The 14423-nt window shown below is 39.7% G+C and overlaps 1 protein-coding gene across 10 annotated transcripts in view; it reads right to left on the bottom strand.

Moving 5' to 3' along the window:
* Positions 1 to 14423, bottom strand: part of LOC140188409 (semaphorin-4E-like) — a 177177-nt gene that overhangs the window by 45411 nt on the left and 117343 nt on the right. For 6 of the 10 annotated variants that reach the window (XM_072244649.1, XM_072244647.1, XM_072244655.1 and 3 more), the window contains 4 exons: positions 8089 to 8480; positions 6690 to 6835; positions 3259 to 3321; positions 1013 to 1111 (listed from right to left, as the gene is read on the bottom strand). In XM_072244649.1, coding sequence (XP_072100750.1) covers positions 1013 to 1111; positions 3259 to 3321; positions 6690 to 6835; positions 8089 to 8200 — 420 coding nt within the window. In that variant the 5' untranslated portion in view covers positions 8201 to 8480. Of the gene's footprint in view, positions 1 to 1012; positions 1112 to 3258; positions 3322 to 5001; positions 5065 to 6689; positions 6836 to 8088; positions 8481 to 8810; positions 8880 to 14423 lie in introns of those variants that run through there. The other 4 variants (XM_072244651.1, XM_072244654.1, XM_072244657.1 and 1 more) reach the window with 3 other exon arrangements.

Below are 14423 nucleotides of genomic sequence, written 5' to 3'. Positions count from 1 at the left end.
GAGGTGATTATGGACTTTAAGAAGGTGCAGGCTGACCAATCCTTGCTGTACATGCATAGTTCCTCTGTGGAGAGAGCTAGGAGCACTAAGTTCCTGAGAGTACACGTAATGGATGATCTCACCTGGTCTCTCAATACCACCTCTTTGGTCAAGAAAGCACGGCAGTGTTTCCACTCCTAAGGAGATTGAGGTGAGTAAGGCTCACCCCCACCCTCTCTTTTTAATCAGTTTTTACAGGAGTATCATTGAGAGTGTCCTGACCAGCTGCATCACTGTCTGGTATGGGAGCTGAAAGGCCTCTGACAGCAAGTCCCTGCAAAGGATTACGAGGACTGCAGAGAGGATCATCAGGATCCCTCTTGCACCCATTTGAGATATTTATCAGGAGTGCTGCATGCACAGTGCCCTTAGCATTGTCAGTGATCCCTCCCATCTGCTCCCATCTGTCCAATAATATCTTTGACCCTCTCCCATCAGGCAGGAGGTGCTGTAGCATTAGGACAAGAACTGTTAGGATGGGAAACAGCTTCTTCCCCCAGGCCTTAAGACTATTGAACTCCCTACCACCACCCAGGTCTCATCATGTATGAAGTACCAGTAGCGTTATACTGTTTACTTTTTAGCTCGTGTCATAAATACACCTTGTTATTTGTTAATTTACCAGTGGTAATATTACTTTATGTGTTATGTGTGTGAGTTATACATGCTGAGTTGTGCACCTTGGTCTGGAGGAACGTTGTTTCATTTGGCAGTTGAATGACAATAAACTGAAGTTCAACTTGAACTTATTATTGCTTAGTCAAATAAGTATCTGCAACATACTGCTTACTGTTTTATCTTAGATTTTTGTTATTAGTAATCGTAGCTATAGAGAATTACAGCACAGAAACTGGGTTTTAGCCTACTAACGTACACCAAACCTAAGGTACCCATTTTTACACTCAGCCTACAGTAAATAATTTTATTATCTCACTTTTGGATATGTAAAACATGTATCTGTATGAGTACTTACCAAATTATCACATGTTGGTTGAAATGCATTTGTTCCGCATACATATATTCTAGATTCATTTAACCAGTGGAGAATGCGTATATAGTTACGGCAATCGGTCTGTAATGCAAAAATATGTATAAATGCTGAAGACAGTGAATTTCCAAAATCAATTCAAACAGATCAATTCCATACACTTTTCTACCTTTAAATCATATAGCATATACTACAAAAACAAGAGTAAGGAATTTTACTATTGTTGAAGTTTCTATGTAGATTGATTTGGGTTCCAATTTTTATCCCTCATACATATCACCATTAAATTAAAAACTGCATAATTGAGAAAATATATGTTAAATCTTTTAGATCATTACAAAAGGGAAAGATATCTCCAGAATAAAAATTAACTCTACATTATTTTCACTACAAATGACATGGTATTTTGCAACAAAACAGGCTCCAGAAGCTGAAATACACATTGCCACTGATGAAAAGTTATCCTTCTGACTGACATTATGCCATGAAACAGATAAATATAAGGTTGGACATATAAATAGTTCCTCCCTCTGAGGATCTGACCTATATTTACTGAACTCTTTCAAAGTATGAGTGATAAATTCAATTTATTATTAATCTATAATGACAAATGGCTTAAGTTTGAATGAGAAAGGAATGGAAAATGTTCTCACGGAGGTAGATGGAGAAGGAAGAAGAGGTTGGAAGAAACCATAAATATTGATTGGTTGGGCAACACACACAAAATGTTGGAGGAATTCAGCAGGCCAGGCATTTCCCATCCCCTTTTCCCTCTCTCACTTTATCTCCTTGCCCACCCACCACCTCCCTCTGGTGCTCCTCCACCCTTTCTCTTTCTTCCATGGCCTTCTATCTCTTTCACCAATTAACTGCCCAGCTCTTTACTTCATTTCTCCCCTTCCAGGTTTCATCTATCATCCGGTGGTTCTCTCTCCCCTTCCCCCACCTTTTAAATCTACTCCTCTGCTTTTTTTTCCCTCCAGTCCTGCTGAAGAGTTTCAGCTTGATACGTCAACTGTACTTTTTTTCCATAGGTTCTGCCTGGCCTGCTGAATTCCTCCAGCATTTTGTGTGGGTTGCTCAGATTTCCAGCATCTGCAGATTTTCCCTTGTTTTTGTATTGACTGGTTGGATTAACTTCTCTCTTTCTGTGCTAATTATGCAATTACACAAAAACAGTAAAGTAAATAATAAAAGCTGTGGAACATAAATTAAAGGTGCATAATAACTTCAAAAAATATTCAGGAAAAACTCAATTTAGACACAGGTGGAAAAATATTTTTAAATAAACCTGTTACACAAAAAAAGCTTACTTTAATTGGAAATGATATAGTCAATGATTTGAATGAAACACTGCAGTGTAATTCTTTCAATGATACCACATTTAATGTGATATTATAACCAGGGAGTAATAGTTCAAGTAAATCAGTTGTAACATAGAGGGAGGAAAGACTTAATAATGCTTCAGGTATTGTTGGAATCAAATCATGTTCAGTGAATCTAATAAGGATGAAATAATAGTCTGAATGTTCTGAACAACTTCCAATTGATCTTAAAGAAAATTGTTAGAGTTTACTATTCTTCTTGTTGAGGACAATAAAGAAAGCAAAAATTAAGAAAAGAGGCTGCAACCAAATATGAACAATTGCTCTGTTCAGTCTCAGTGGAGGAAAAAACTGGAGATAGCACCCTTAATTTCAATAACCCTGGAATGAGCAAGAAAAAGAAAAGAGTAGGCTGGACTCACTGTCTTAATTATAAGCACTTATAAAAAGAGAGGCAAAAATCCACATACAAATATTTAAGAATAAGTAGCCTGTTCCCACTTCTGTTTTTAATGTGGTGGTCAATGCAAAAGGCAACTGAAAACCTTCACCTGGTTTCACACTTGAAACACAATTAATTTAAGGCAGCTTAAAGTCATATCTTAGATGAGCACAGATATAAACATCTACTTTCAAAAAGAAATTTCCATTATTTTGATCCAAATGAATAAATGTAGGAAAGTCCACATGCTGTGTTTCTGTCATAAAGCCAGAACTGATGGCAATTATCAGATTATGGAAATTTTAATATTATGAACTCTAATATGTTTAAAAAGCATCCTTGATTAACTGAAAGACAATTCAAAGAACCTGCCTTTGTCAGTTGTCTGATTCTCAGCCATGCTTTATCTTATTATCAATAACTGTGATTTTTAGAACTGAGTATTTAACAATTGTGTAACGTACCTCTTGCGATTTTCCTTTGTACATGCATTCTTTCTGTTTCTGTTCTGAAACAGGCCACATCTCCTAGAAAAATGGTTTGGAGATATAAAACTGTGCAATTTTAAGAATGAGCAGTCATTATTCAGACAAAATTGGAAGACCTTAAATAGAATTTTAAAAAAGAGGGAACAGGATGTATTCAGCAGTCCAAATAAATATCATTATCCATCCCTGGGACTAGATTTTACTGACAAAGGGCATTTATAAAAGGAACATATAAAAAAACAAACACAAACACATGTGAAAGAATACTCTATCATGAGAACAGACATTACAATCACATGTTAGATATAATGTTAGCCAAAGATAAAGGGTGGCAGAAGAGCATTCAAAGAAATGAGAAACATATAATCAAGACCAAGTCTGATAAATGGACATCAGAATCGTGGGATTACTACTGCTAGGGAGACTGTCAACACAGGTATCAACCTGCTTTTAAAACTAGATGTCCAAGCCACTGTAATCTCCAAAATGTTTTTCCTGTATACAGCTGCACGCCTCTTCCCTGCTGCATTTTTTGAATAGATGCATCAATAAAATCACTCAGTGATAAGGAACAGTTGTACATCCAGAACAAAGAGCGACTCCCATTTTTCTGCATATGTTGCCTGACCAGCGACCAAAAAGAACTGGAGGACTATACAAGAAAGTGGATTCTCAGAACTGGGTCATTCATGGTTTTACTAAATGATGGACCAGGATTAATAAGACACATTGTCCACTCCTGTTTCTATTTTCTGCTGCTTACATTGCTACTGTTGCATTATGGAAATTCTGTCAGATAGGTGATTGAGAAAATGACATAATTACAGTAGCCAAACCATATTTCCCTTTCAAAATATATTTGTGGATAGATACTGCATTCTCAATATTTCCTTGAAAATTAATTATGTTTCTTTGCATTGACTGGAAAAAAGAACAAGGATGGAGCAAATCCTACTCCATCCAATCCCTTAGCACTGTGGCTGTCTCAGGTAATATTAGGGAAGATAGAATTATCTATCTATTCTTAAACCTCTATTATTTGTACATATTCTCCTTACATATTTTCTTCTCTAATTCCTACTGACTACTCGGGGGAGGTCTATAGTACAATATCAACAAGGTGATTACCCCCTTTTTATTTCTAAGTTCTACTCATATGGCATCATTGGATAATTATCCATGCATTTCCTCTTCAAGTGCTACTACTGTCATATTCTCCCTAACCATAAATGTAACTCCTCTACACACTTTCCTCAATAGCTATACTGTAATATCCCAGGCCGATGTACCGATTCACATTTATTATCCTTACCTATCAGTTTTCTTGTTCCTAAATTTTATCTGCTCTTCTTTGACATCTCTGCTCTTTCCTAATTTACATTAATTTTGACAACTGAATCAAAATGGTTTTCATGAAAATATTGCTTTAGCGGTTTCATATATAACCTAAACATTTAAAATAATTAGCCGTAAAACATTATCATAACAATAAACTGTGTCCCACTCCTTTCTCTCTCTCTCTCTCTCTCTCTCTCACACACACACACACACACACACACACACACACACACACACACACACACACACACAAAACATGATGAAACACTTCCATAAAAGTAAGGTTCCTTTTACTAAATTAAATCTGAAAGAAATGACTTGGTCCCCATTAGTTAAATCTCAGTTCCCAACATGAAATTACATTAAAAGTAACTCCTTGACCTTGGGTAAAGAAACTCTGCCAAAGTCAAAAAAGAGTTTCCAAAACAAAGACATAACAGAACAGCAACTTCCTGCCCTCTGTTGGAAATACTCGTCCTAGCCAGCTGTACAAACGCGTGCTAATCCCATGGTACATGATGCCTGGAATATAATCGTGCAGTAAAATTTTGAAAATTATATTGTTATTCAATTTAATTATTTATTATAAATTAGAACAGTCAATGGGTGTATTTATTCTTCCACAATGGTTACACTTCACAACACACAGGTTTAAATTCTTCCACTACATCCCTGTTCCTACACTTTTTACCACTGCACAAATCATAAGCAAAACTATTTTAAAGAGTCAGTGTCCAAGGTCAATTATCCTGTTAGCAGCAGGGCACTTCATCTGAGCAGGGTTGTAAACAGATGTCTCTCCTACCCAAATATATTGTTGCCATGTCTTATAATACTAAGGAACTTTCTTTCATTACACCTCCTATTCACATCACAGCTACATTTAGTGAACATCAATAACATTTTTGGTAAACACTATACCTGAGTTCATTAGAAAATGTGCACTACTCTTAAATCAAATTATTAAAAAAGTTAAATTCTTTGAAATTCGCCTTTTTCCTGTCATTTAAATAACACTAGAGAATACTTTTATAATAAAAGATACGATAAACAAGCAGCGAGTTTCAATATAAGCCATTTTTATGGGACTGAGAAAAGACTTATTTGGGCTAAAGAGTCATTGCATAACCAAAGAATATAAGATGGAGCAAATTTTATTTTGGTATAGAGCAGAACTAAAATTAAAAATAGAATTTTATTTCTTACATCCATTTCACAACATGAAGAAGTAATAATCTTTATACTATCTCAAAGTATAAAACTGAAGACTAAAAATATGGTGTTAGTATGTTTGAATTAGGTCATCTCTGAAACATTAATCATTCTTAGTCCTTCAGATATTTCAGCACATTTGAAAAATTTTATTTTATTGCATGGAATAGGCCTTTCTGGTACAACAATTCTGTAGAGTACTGTCATGTTTACCATGATATCCTAAAGTGAAAAAGAGCAATAATTCCGCAAATGCCATCCCAAAATTAGCAACTATGCTTTCAAATGGACTTATAAAAACTAGCCATCCATGGTACTCAGAAAAAGAGAGTCTTCACAAAACCTTGGAAGTTCACATTAATTCTATGGGCCTCAAATATCCTTCAGTCTCACACTCAACTCCCTTTTTATTAATTTGAAGTTCATCAATAAACTTTTCAACCATGTGTATTCTCATACTCGAACATAGCTTGTCCCTCACTGGCACTTAAGCATTGACTTTCAGGGTCAATGGGTACTAGGTTATTTTCCTCTCCAATACATCCATATTCCTAGTTAAAATGACTGAACACAAGGAACTAAAGGACCATATGGCTCAGTTGCACAATAATTTTACAGGCAAACAAGGTGATGCCCTCAAACTTCTTACAAGCAGGAATTCCACTTATCTTTATGCGCAAGAAGCACAGACATATTTAAGATGTAAACAGTGATAAATGGGAATAATTATAAGAATCACCAGAAATAATTAACTTTGCATCATACCCAGTTCTATAAGCACTGATTCTGTAGTTTTACCAATTTGGTACTCAAACTAACAGGTGTGAACCACAAAAGATTTTTCTTGATATCCTTACTTGTGAAATACAGTCTGAAACATTTTCAATGTTGAGGGCAAAAATGGCATCTCTAGCTCCTACCAACAAGAGGCCATGTTCTTCACTCAACAGCAGTGCTGAATAATTGGAGATTCCTTGTTCAGCAAATGTTTTCAAGTTTGCATCTACAAAAGGTAAAAACATATATCTTTGCCAAAAGTATTAAATGATAATATTGAGGACATTCTTAAATCAGATATGTTGTACATTAGATGTTTGTCAATATACAGATTATGTGCAATCTAAAGTGATTATGTTCATAATTAAGATTGCTTGAAGGATAATAAAGATACACTATCATGCTGTCATTATCTGCACATTATTTGTTTTCTACTTTTCAAGTATCAGAACTGTGGGCATTTTCTAAAATAATTATGCTTCTCATAAATGATCTACTGAGTGTTTGATTAACTACTAGTTTCTGCTGTCTACAAAATTATTCTTCTAGAACATTTCTGTGTATATGAAATGTATTTGCTTCTCTGTTATTCTGTACCCAGATATTTTGTTAGATTTCAGCAAAGTACAATTAGAAGTACATAAGTATTGCATGAACTGTCTATAATTTCATGAACTAGCAGTGTGTGAACTTGTTTGACAGTGGATGACAAAACCAAAGTATGTCCAATATGGGAGATATATACACATATTGAGGGAATTAAAGCAGATATTGAAGTTTATGATTTTTAAAAATCACAGATATTTGATATTTGAGACAAAAACAGAAAATACTGGAAGCTATCAGCAGATCAGCCAACATCTATGGAAAGGGGAAAGCATTAATGTTTCCAGTCTAAGGGTCTTTGTCGGAACTGAGAAAGAGTGAAAACAAGTTAGTTTTCATTTCAGAGAAATGAGGAAGGGATGAGAACAAAACAGGTTATTGCAGCAGTCTGTGCTACGTATTGTTAAGAGAAGAGCTACAGGACATCCCTAGTAGGCCAGGATGTACTCATGAAGAGAAAGAGAAGCTCATCTGAAAATCAAAATGCATAACTTACAGCAATGGCTAATTTTGATACAGACTGAAAGAAAGAGTGAATTTACCTAAAAATTTAACATTGAGTCCAAAGGCTGCAATGTGACCAGATAAAGTATTGTCTCCCATGCTTGCTTTGGGCCTCAACATAACAGGAGGATGAATGCTTTGCAAACTTGAGTTCAGCCCACAGAAGTGACCCTGAGCTTCTGGTTGCCTGACATTTTAATTCTCCATCCCACTCCCACATTGACATGTGTTTGTTGTCTTGAATTCTCATCCAGATCACAGGAAATGAAAAACAGATCAATTCACATAACTACAAAGTACCATTAGTGTTTGGGTGAAGAGGATTTGGAAGAATTAATTATAATTTCTTAGACAATAAACTGTTCTTACCTTCATAATTCACAGTTTTTCTTGGTGTACAATCCAGTGTATAACAGGCTTGAGTATGTAGTAGAAATGTAAACAGCAGATTATGAAACAGGAACACAAAGCCCCTAAGCATTTTCAGTATCTATGTTTGGATAGTTAAAGCTTTGGAACAATGTTGCTGATAAACACATTTAAGGTAATAGTTAATCATTTCTCCAGAGAGCTTCAAGAACCACTTTGCTGAAGAGGTTGTTGTTCTGCAGGTCCAGGGTCCACATCCATTGCTACCATGGTGCCAGATTTGAAATGTAGCTCCAGTAAAGTCATTAAAAAATAAGCATTCAAGTGAAAAGCAAGTGCCTGGGTTGTATCCTTCAATAACAGGTTGGTGGAATCTTCTGTGAAGCATTAATCTGAAATAAAAGTTGCTCTTCAGTATCTTTGTTAAGGTTCCCATTCTTCAATGCAAAAACTTTGCCTTATAATTTAAACCTTGAAAATTAAACTACTATAATAGCCTTCATAGATATTACTTCCTTGGAAAACCTAGAAAGATAAATCTAAACATTTTTATGACTTTTCTAAATGCAGAAAAATCTAAAACTAATGCCTGTAATACAGAGAAGAAAAAAGCTACTGCTGCTTATGCTGGGAATCAACCAAACTTTTTTGTGCTCTTGCACAAAACAAATATGCAAAAAATATTGATTTCTATAAGCCTTGTAGCTAAAAACTGTACTTACCGTTTAGGAACAAAGTGGAACTGAGCATAAAACTAATTGCTGGGAGGACCTCAGCAGGATGAGCAGCATCTGTGGGGGAAAGGAACTGTGAATGTTTTTGGTTGAGGGGCCACATTGAGACTTGGCAGTGGAGATGGAAAACAGCCTGTATGAAGATGAGAGGGGATGGGATGAGACAAGACAGGGTGCATTAGGTGATAGGTAGGCAGAGGGGAAACGAAGTACAAAAAGCAAATGGAGCCAGGTGAGACACTGACGCAGATCGTTGATGGGTGGATGCAGATAAGGGGAAAAAAGGCATATGGAGCCAGGTGGAGGAGGGAAGGGTGAAGGTGGAGACGCAAAGGCTGTCAGATCTGTAAACTGATGAGCAAGAAATATGACAATGGAAACCATTAGGGGAAAGATGGAGAAGGGAGCAATGAAAATGTATGACTGGGGCTGGAGGGGAGTATGGGAAAGAGTTCTAAAATGGGTGGGACATAGGTGGACTGAAAAGGGTGAGGGAAAAATAAGCACAGAAGGTAAGGGTTACTAGAAATTGGAAAATACAACGTCCGGATAATTGGGTTATAGACTACTCAGGTAGAATATGAAGTGTTGTTATTCTAGTTTCTCCATGGTGTTACGCTAGCAGTGGAGAAAGCTGAGGAAGGACGGGTTGGTGTGAGAATGGGAAGAGGAGTTGAAATGGCATCCAGCTTAAGTTTTGTAACTTAATCCCTGCCACACAGCTAGTTCTAGGTAGATTTATAGCTTGATCTAACTGATGAATTCCCCTCTTTATCATGTCTGTTTTCCAAACAATGTTCCTACATCACAGAATTAAAAATAGGGGAAATATGGGGAGGAAAAGGAAAGTGTCTAATTGAAATGGAAATAATTAACAGCATACTAGAACAAAGGCTTTCAGTTCTTTGTGACATCTCACCATTAAGTATCAGGTGAGATATCACTGCACTCCTAGAACAAGGCCATAAAAAAGAAACAAGCATAAGCTATTCTGTTCCTTAAGCCTTCCTCCACGACTTCAGATGATCATCACTGGGCTGACCTTCCTTAAAACTAAAACTAAAAGATGAGACAATGGCCAAATTAGCCATGATCTTATTCAATGGCGGAGCAGGCTCAATGGGCCGGATGGCCGACTCCTGCTCCTATTTCTTATGTTCTTATATTCATTTCCCATTCGTGCAACACTTGATTCTCTTGTTGATTAAAAATCTATTTCAGCTTCAAAAATAATTCAGACTCCACAGTTTTCTGGAGAAAGGAATTCCAAAGATGGCCTTATGAAAAGAAGCATTTCTTCCTCAACTCAGTCTTAAAAAGGATGACCCTTGTTTTTGAGACTATTCTCTTTGATCCTAGAATCTCTCATGTGGGGAAACATTCTCCCAGAAGTTATCCTGTCCAGCCTACAAATCTTAAACCTTTCAATATAAATACCTTTCAGTTTTCTAAACTCCATTGTGTACACATCCAACATGATCACCCTTTTGACAAGCACCCAAATGGAAGATGATCCACAAAGTTAGAGCCCATGGCAAATTGGATCCAAAAGTGACATGTAACATGAGCTGGAGGGTTACTTCAGTGATTGGAAGACTGCAGTCAATGGTGTACCACAGGGATTGGTGTAGGGAGCCTTGCTGTTTGTTTTATATACGACTTCGATAAAAATGAAGGAGGTACAAATGGAAAGTTTGCAAATGACATGAAAACTGGTGTGTGATTGATGATGAGGAAGATCGTCTTTGTTATGAAAATGATATTGATCAACCGGAAAGTTGGGCACAGCAATGAAAATTTAATTTAATCCTGGTAAGTGTGAATGATGTGTGAGAGACTTGGGCAGAGCAGACCTCTCAGCTGCTGGATGAGTGGCAGTGCTCTGATGATGAAAAAAGACAGCGATTGGTCAAAAGTTTGAAGGGGCTGGCTGCTGACGTAGTGAGATCTGTAAAGATCCGTAAAGACAGAGAACCCTTTTGCTATCTCTGTGGCCTACATGCAAACGCTAGAAACGGTGTTTGGCGCGACGGGAAGCCCATTGGAGCTTATGACGGGGTTCCAGAACATGTTTCAGGAGAAGGGGGAGAAGTTTTCTGCCTACATTTTTTGGCTAGAGAGGCAGCTAAGTTGCTTGTGGCATAGACAGGCCATTCAAACAGCTGAGGCGAATACGTAAGAATGGACCAAGTGGCGAAAGGTGCCCATTCGCTGGACCTGATTGCTTGGGGTCTCTGAATATCTCATAAGATGCGCCCCCCCCCCCATTTGTTGAGCTGATCAAAGAAGTAAGCGAGGAGGAGACTGTGATAGAGGCATGGGAAGCCTCTGTCCGCAGGGTACATTCCTTGGTAGTAGTCCGCATGGCTGACAGCCCACCCAGGGAGTGGTGAAGGAGCTTGTGGCAGAGTTTAGGACTGAGATGTCCCAGTTGTTATCAGCAGGTGTGGCCCCCCAGTACGATAGAGCTGATAGGGAAGTGGACCCCTAAGGGGATGAACTATGCAGACGGCTGCTAGTGGCCGGGGTCCCGCAAGAAAGGGAGTGGCCAGTATTGTCTGTTATAACTATGGTAAAGAGGGACAGTCCAGGCAGGAGTGTGATTGATGGGAAGCCCCTCAGAGGGTGAGACCCCTGGTACCTAAGCAGAGAGACCCAGTGAGGGAACAGCCTGGCATCTCGGGGGGAACATATTCCCAGCAATATATTCAGGAACACCCTATAGGAAGAAACCCTGTTCCTGAAGGCTTAGTAAGACCATAAGACCATAAGGCAAAGGAGCAGAAGTAGGCCATTTGGCCCATCGAGTCTGCTCCACCATTTTATCATGAGCTGATCCATTTTCTCCTATTTAGTCCCACTCCCCTGCCTTCTCACCATAACCTTTGATGCCTTGGCTACTCAGATACCTATCAATCTCTGCCTTAAATACACCCAATGACTTGGCCTCCACTGCTGCCCGTGGCAACAAATTCCATAGATTCACCGCCCTCTGACTAAAAAAATTGCTTCGCATTTCTGTTCTGAATGGGCGCCTTTCAATCCTTAAGTCATGCCCTCTCATACTAGACTCCCCCATCATGGGAAACAACTTTGCCACATCCACTCTGTCCATGCCTTTTAACATTCGAAATGTTTCTATGAGATCTCCCCTCATTCTTCTAAACTCCAAGGAATACAGTCCAAGGGCCAAGATCCAGTGTATCGCTATGGATTGAGGGTATTTATGCTACAGCCATACTTGCCACCAGCTCTCAGGTTACTCTGCTGTACCGTTCATTTTACAACCGGTATTTAACGCATTTATCATTGCGCTAGAGATCTGAGGTCTTAGTACGGATGATTATCCGTATGATGGTTACTTGTCATTGAAGCTGGAGCTTTTGGAGGCGGAGGTGGGAGTAGCTGAGGTCCTTGTTCCATTAATACTCTTTTGTCCGGACCCCGTCGAGAGGAACAAAGCTTCAATTTTCGTGGGGATGAATACTCCTATTGTAAGCGGGCTAGTGGGACCCTACAAGGAGAAAGTTGGAGAGAGCTCTCTGAAAATATTGTCCATTCACCCTGTGTTCCCAGCTGCTCTTGAGGAAATGCATAGCCGCACTGGGCTGGATGGTGAGTATAAACAAGGGCCTGTGTGGTTCACCCAGTCAAAGCCAATCATGTTATGGCCTGGGGAAGTAGCGAGAGTGATGGGAAACCCCAAATTTCCAGGAGTGCTTGAGGCCGAGGCCTCTTGGTGGATGCTCCAGAAGACCCCGAAGAGGAGTCATGTTTACCTGCAGGGGCCTGAACTGCTCAAGCCCTTGGTTGTACAGGTGAACAGGATGACAGTGAATGTCAGGAACACTTCGGAGTGGGAGGTCACCCTCAAGTGGGGGATGCCAATGGTGCACCTCTTCCCGGTGACGGTAATGTCTAGAGTCCCTATGAGACAAGCCAGGGAGAAACTCTCTCCAAAAAGATGAAAGGTGACTGCTGAATCATTCACCTTCGGGGACTCCCTGGTACCTGGACGTTGGAAGAAGAGGTTGATAGAGAAAATGTTGAAGCTGGAAGATGTCCTTTCTGCTGACGAGTTTGATATGGGTTGTTCCAAGAGCACTCGCCACACCATCCAGGTGACAGAGGGCACCCTGTTCTGAGAAAGGTTGTGGCGACTGGCACCTGCAGAGGTGGAGGACATTCAGCAGCATCTGCGGAAGTTGAAGGAAGCTGGGATCATCACTGAGTCCAGAAGCCCTTGTACGTCTCCAATAGTAGTGGCCAGGAAGAAGAATGGGAAGGTATGGATGTGTGTGCTGAACAGACATACAATCCCGAGAATCGAGGATGCGCTAGCCTGCCTGAATGTTGCAACGTGGTTCAGTGTGCTGGACTTGAGAAGTGGCTATTACCAGATACCCATGAGTGAAGCTGACTTAAATGTTAAGTATGTGTCTAATTTGAGAAGGGAGCTGAAAATGGCTTATGAATTAACTGAGGTCTTGGCTGCCAAACATAATCAAGGAAATGAGAGGAGGTATGACCAAAAGGTGAGGTTCTCCCAACTCATGCCTGGAGACCGAGTCCTCATAAAGAATTTGGGGCTACCTGGGAAGCATAAGTTGGCTGACGGCTGGGCAGCTATGCCCTATGTAGTGGAGAGTCAGATGCCAAACGTACCAGTTTTCTGGGTGAAACCAAAGGATGGGAATGAGCCTGTCAAGTTCTCTATCAGAATCACCTTCTGCCTCTGGGACAAGAGGTACGTGTTGACCCAGAGCTTGTTCTGGACCCTACACCTAGTCAGAGGACTCTGCGGTGACGTGGAGAGACTGAAGGACCAGCAGCAGGAAAGATTAGACCGGCCCCACCCCTGAGTGGGATATGGATTCAGAGGATGAGGAAATGGGGGTGTGGTATATGCTGCCTTTTGCTAACTCACCATTAATTGAGGAAGAGATTCCCAACCCTTCTCACGCTAAGGCAGATGAAATCGGGGGACTATCTGTGAACAGGCAGGCTTGTAGCTGGAACACGAAGTGGGGCTGGGCTCTAAGGTAACTGGGAATGAAGCTGAGCTCAGCCAAGTGGCAGAGGGACCTGAGTTTCTGGAAGGCACGAGTGATAGACAGGGGGAGGCTTCGCCATGTAGACCAGAAGTATCCCAAGGAATGTATGAAACTGAGTACGTAGGTGATGGGATACAGAGGTCTCAAAGAGTCAGGAGACCCCCAGATAGGCTGGCCTATGTAGCACCAAGGTAACAGAGGTTTGCAAGTATCCCCCTGGTGAGATATGTCACTACCATTTACAAATGGGTTGGAGGTTCCAACATCACAGAATTCCTTTGAAAATGGTGTTTTTAATGATAGGATGACTAAATTATTTCAAAATCATGAGGACATGACTATTTTGGTGGGGGGAAGTGTAATTCCCTGCTTCATATTTTTACTGTTATGCTGTATGTATTTCATTTTGGTAGCTCTGTAAGAGCAGTCTGTTCTCTTTTCAAGCTTGTTTGCATTACTGTTTGAGATAAGAGAAAGGAGAAATGTGTGCCATCTGATTAGGATGGTAGGATCAAAGGGAGGTTTCTTTGGTGAGGGACACTAAGGT

The sequence above is a fragment of the Mobula birostris genome, chromosome 26 (assembly GCF_030028105.1).
Source record: "Mobula birostris isolate sMobBir1 chromosome 26, sMobBir1.hap1, whole genome shotgun sequence".
In the NCBI taxonomy this organism is placed as follows: domain Eukaryota; kingdom Metazoa; phylum Chordata; class Chondrichthyes; order Myliobatiformes; family Myliobatidae; genus Mobula; species Mobula birostris.
Note: the sequence above shows the minus strand (reverse complement) of the source record. Positions and strands in the feature narration are given on the sequence as shown.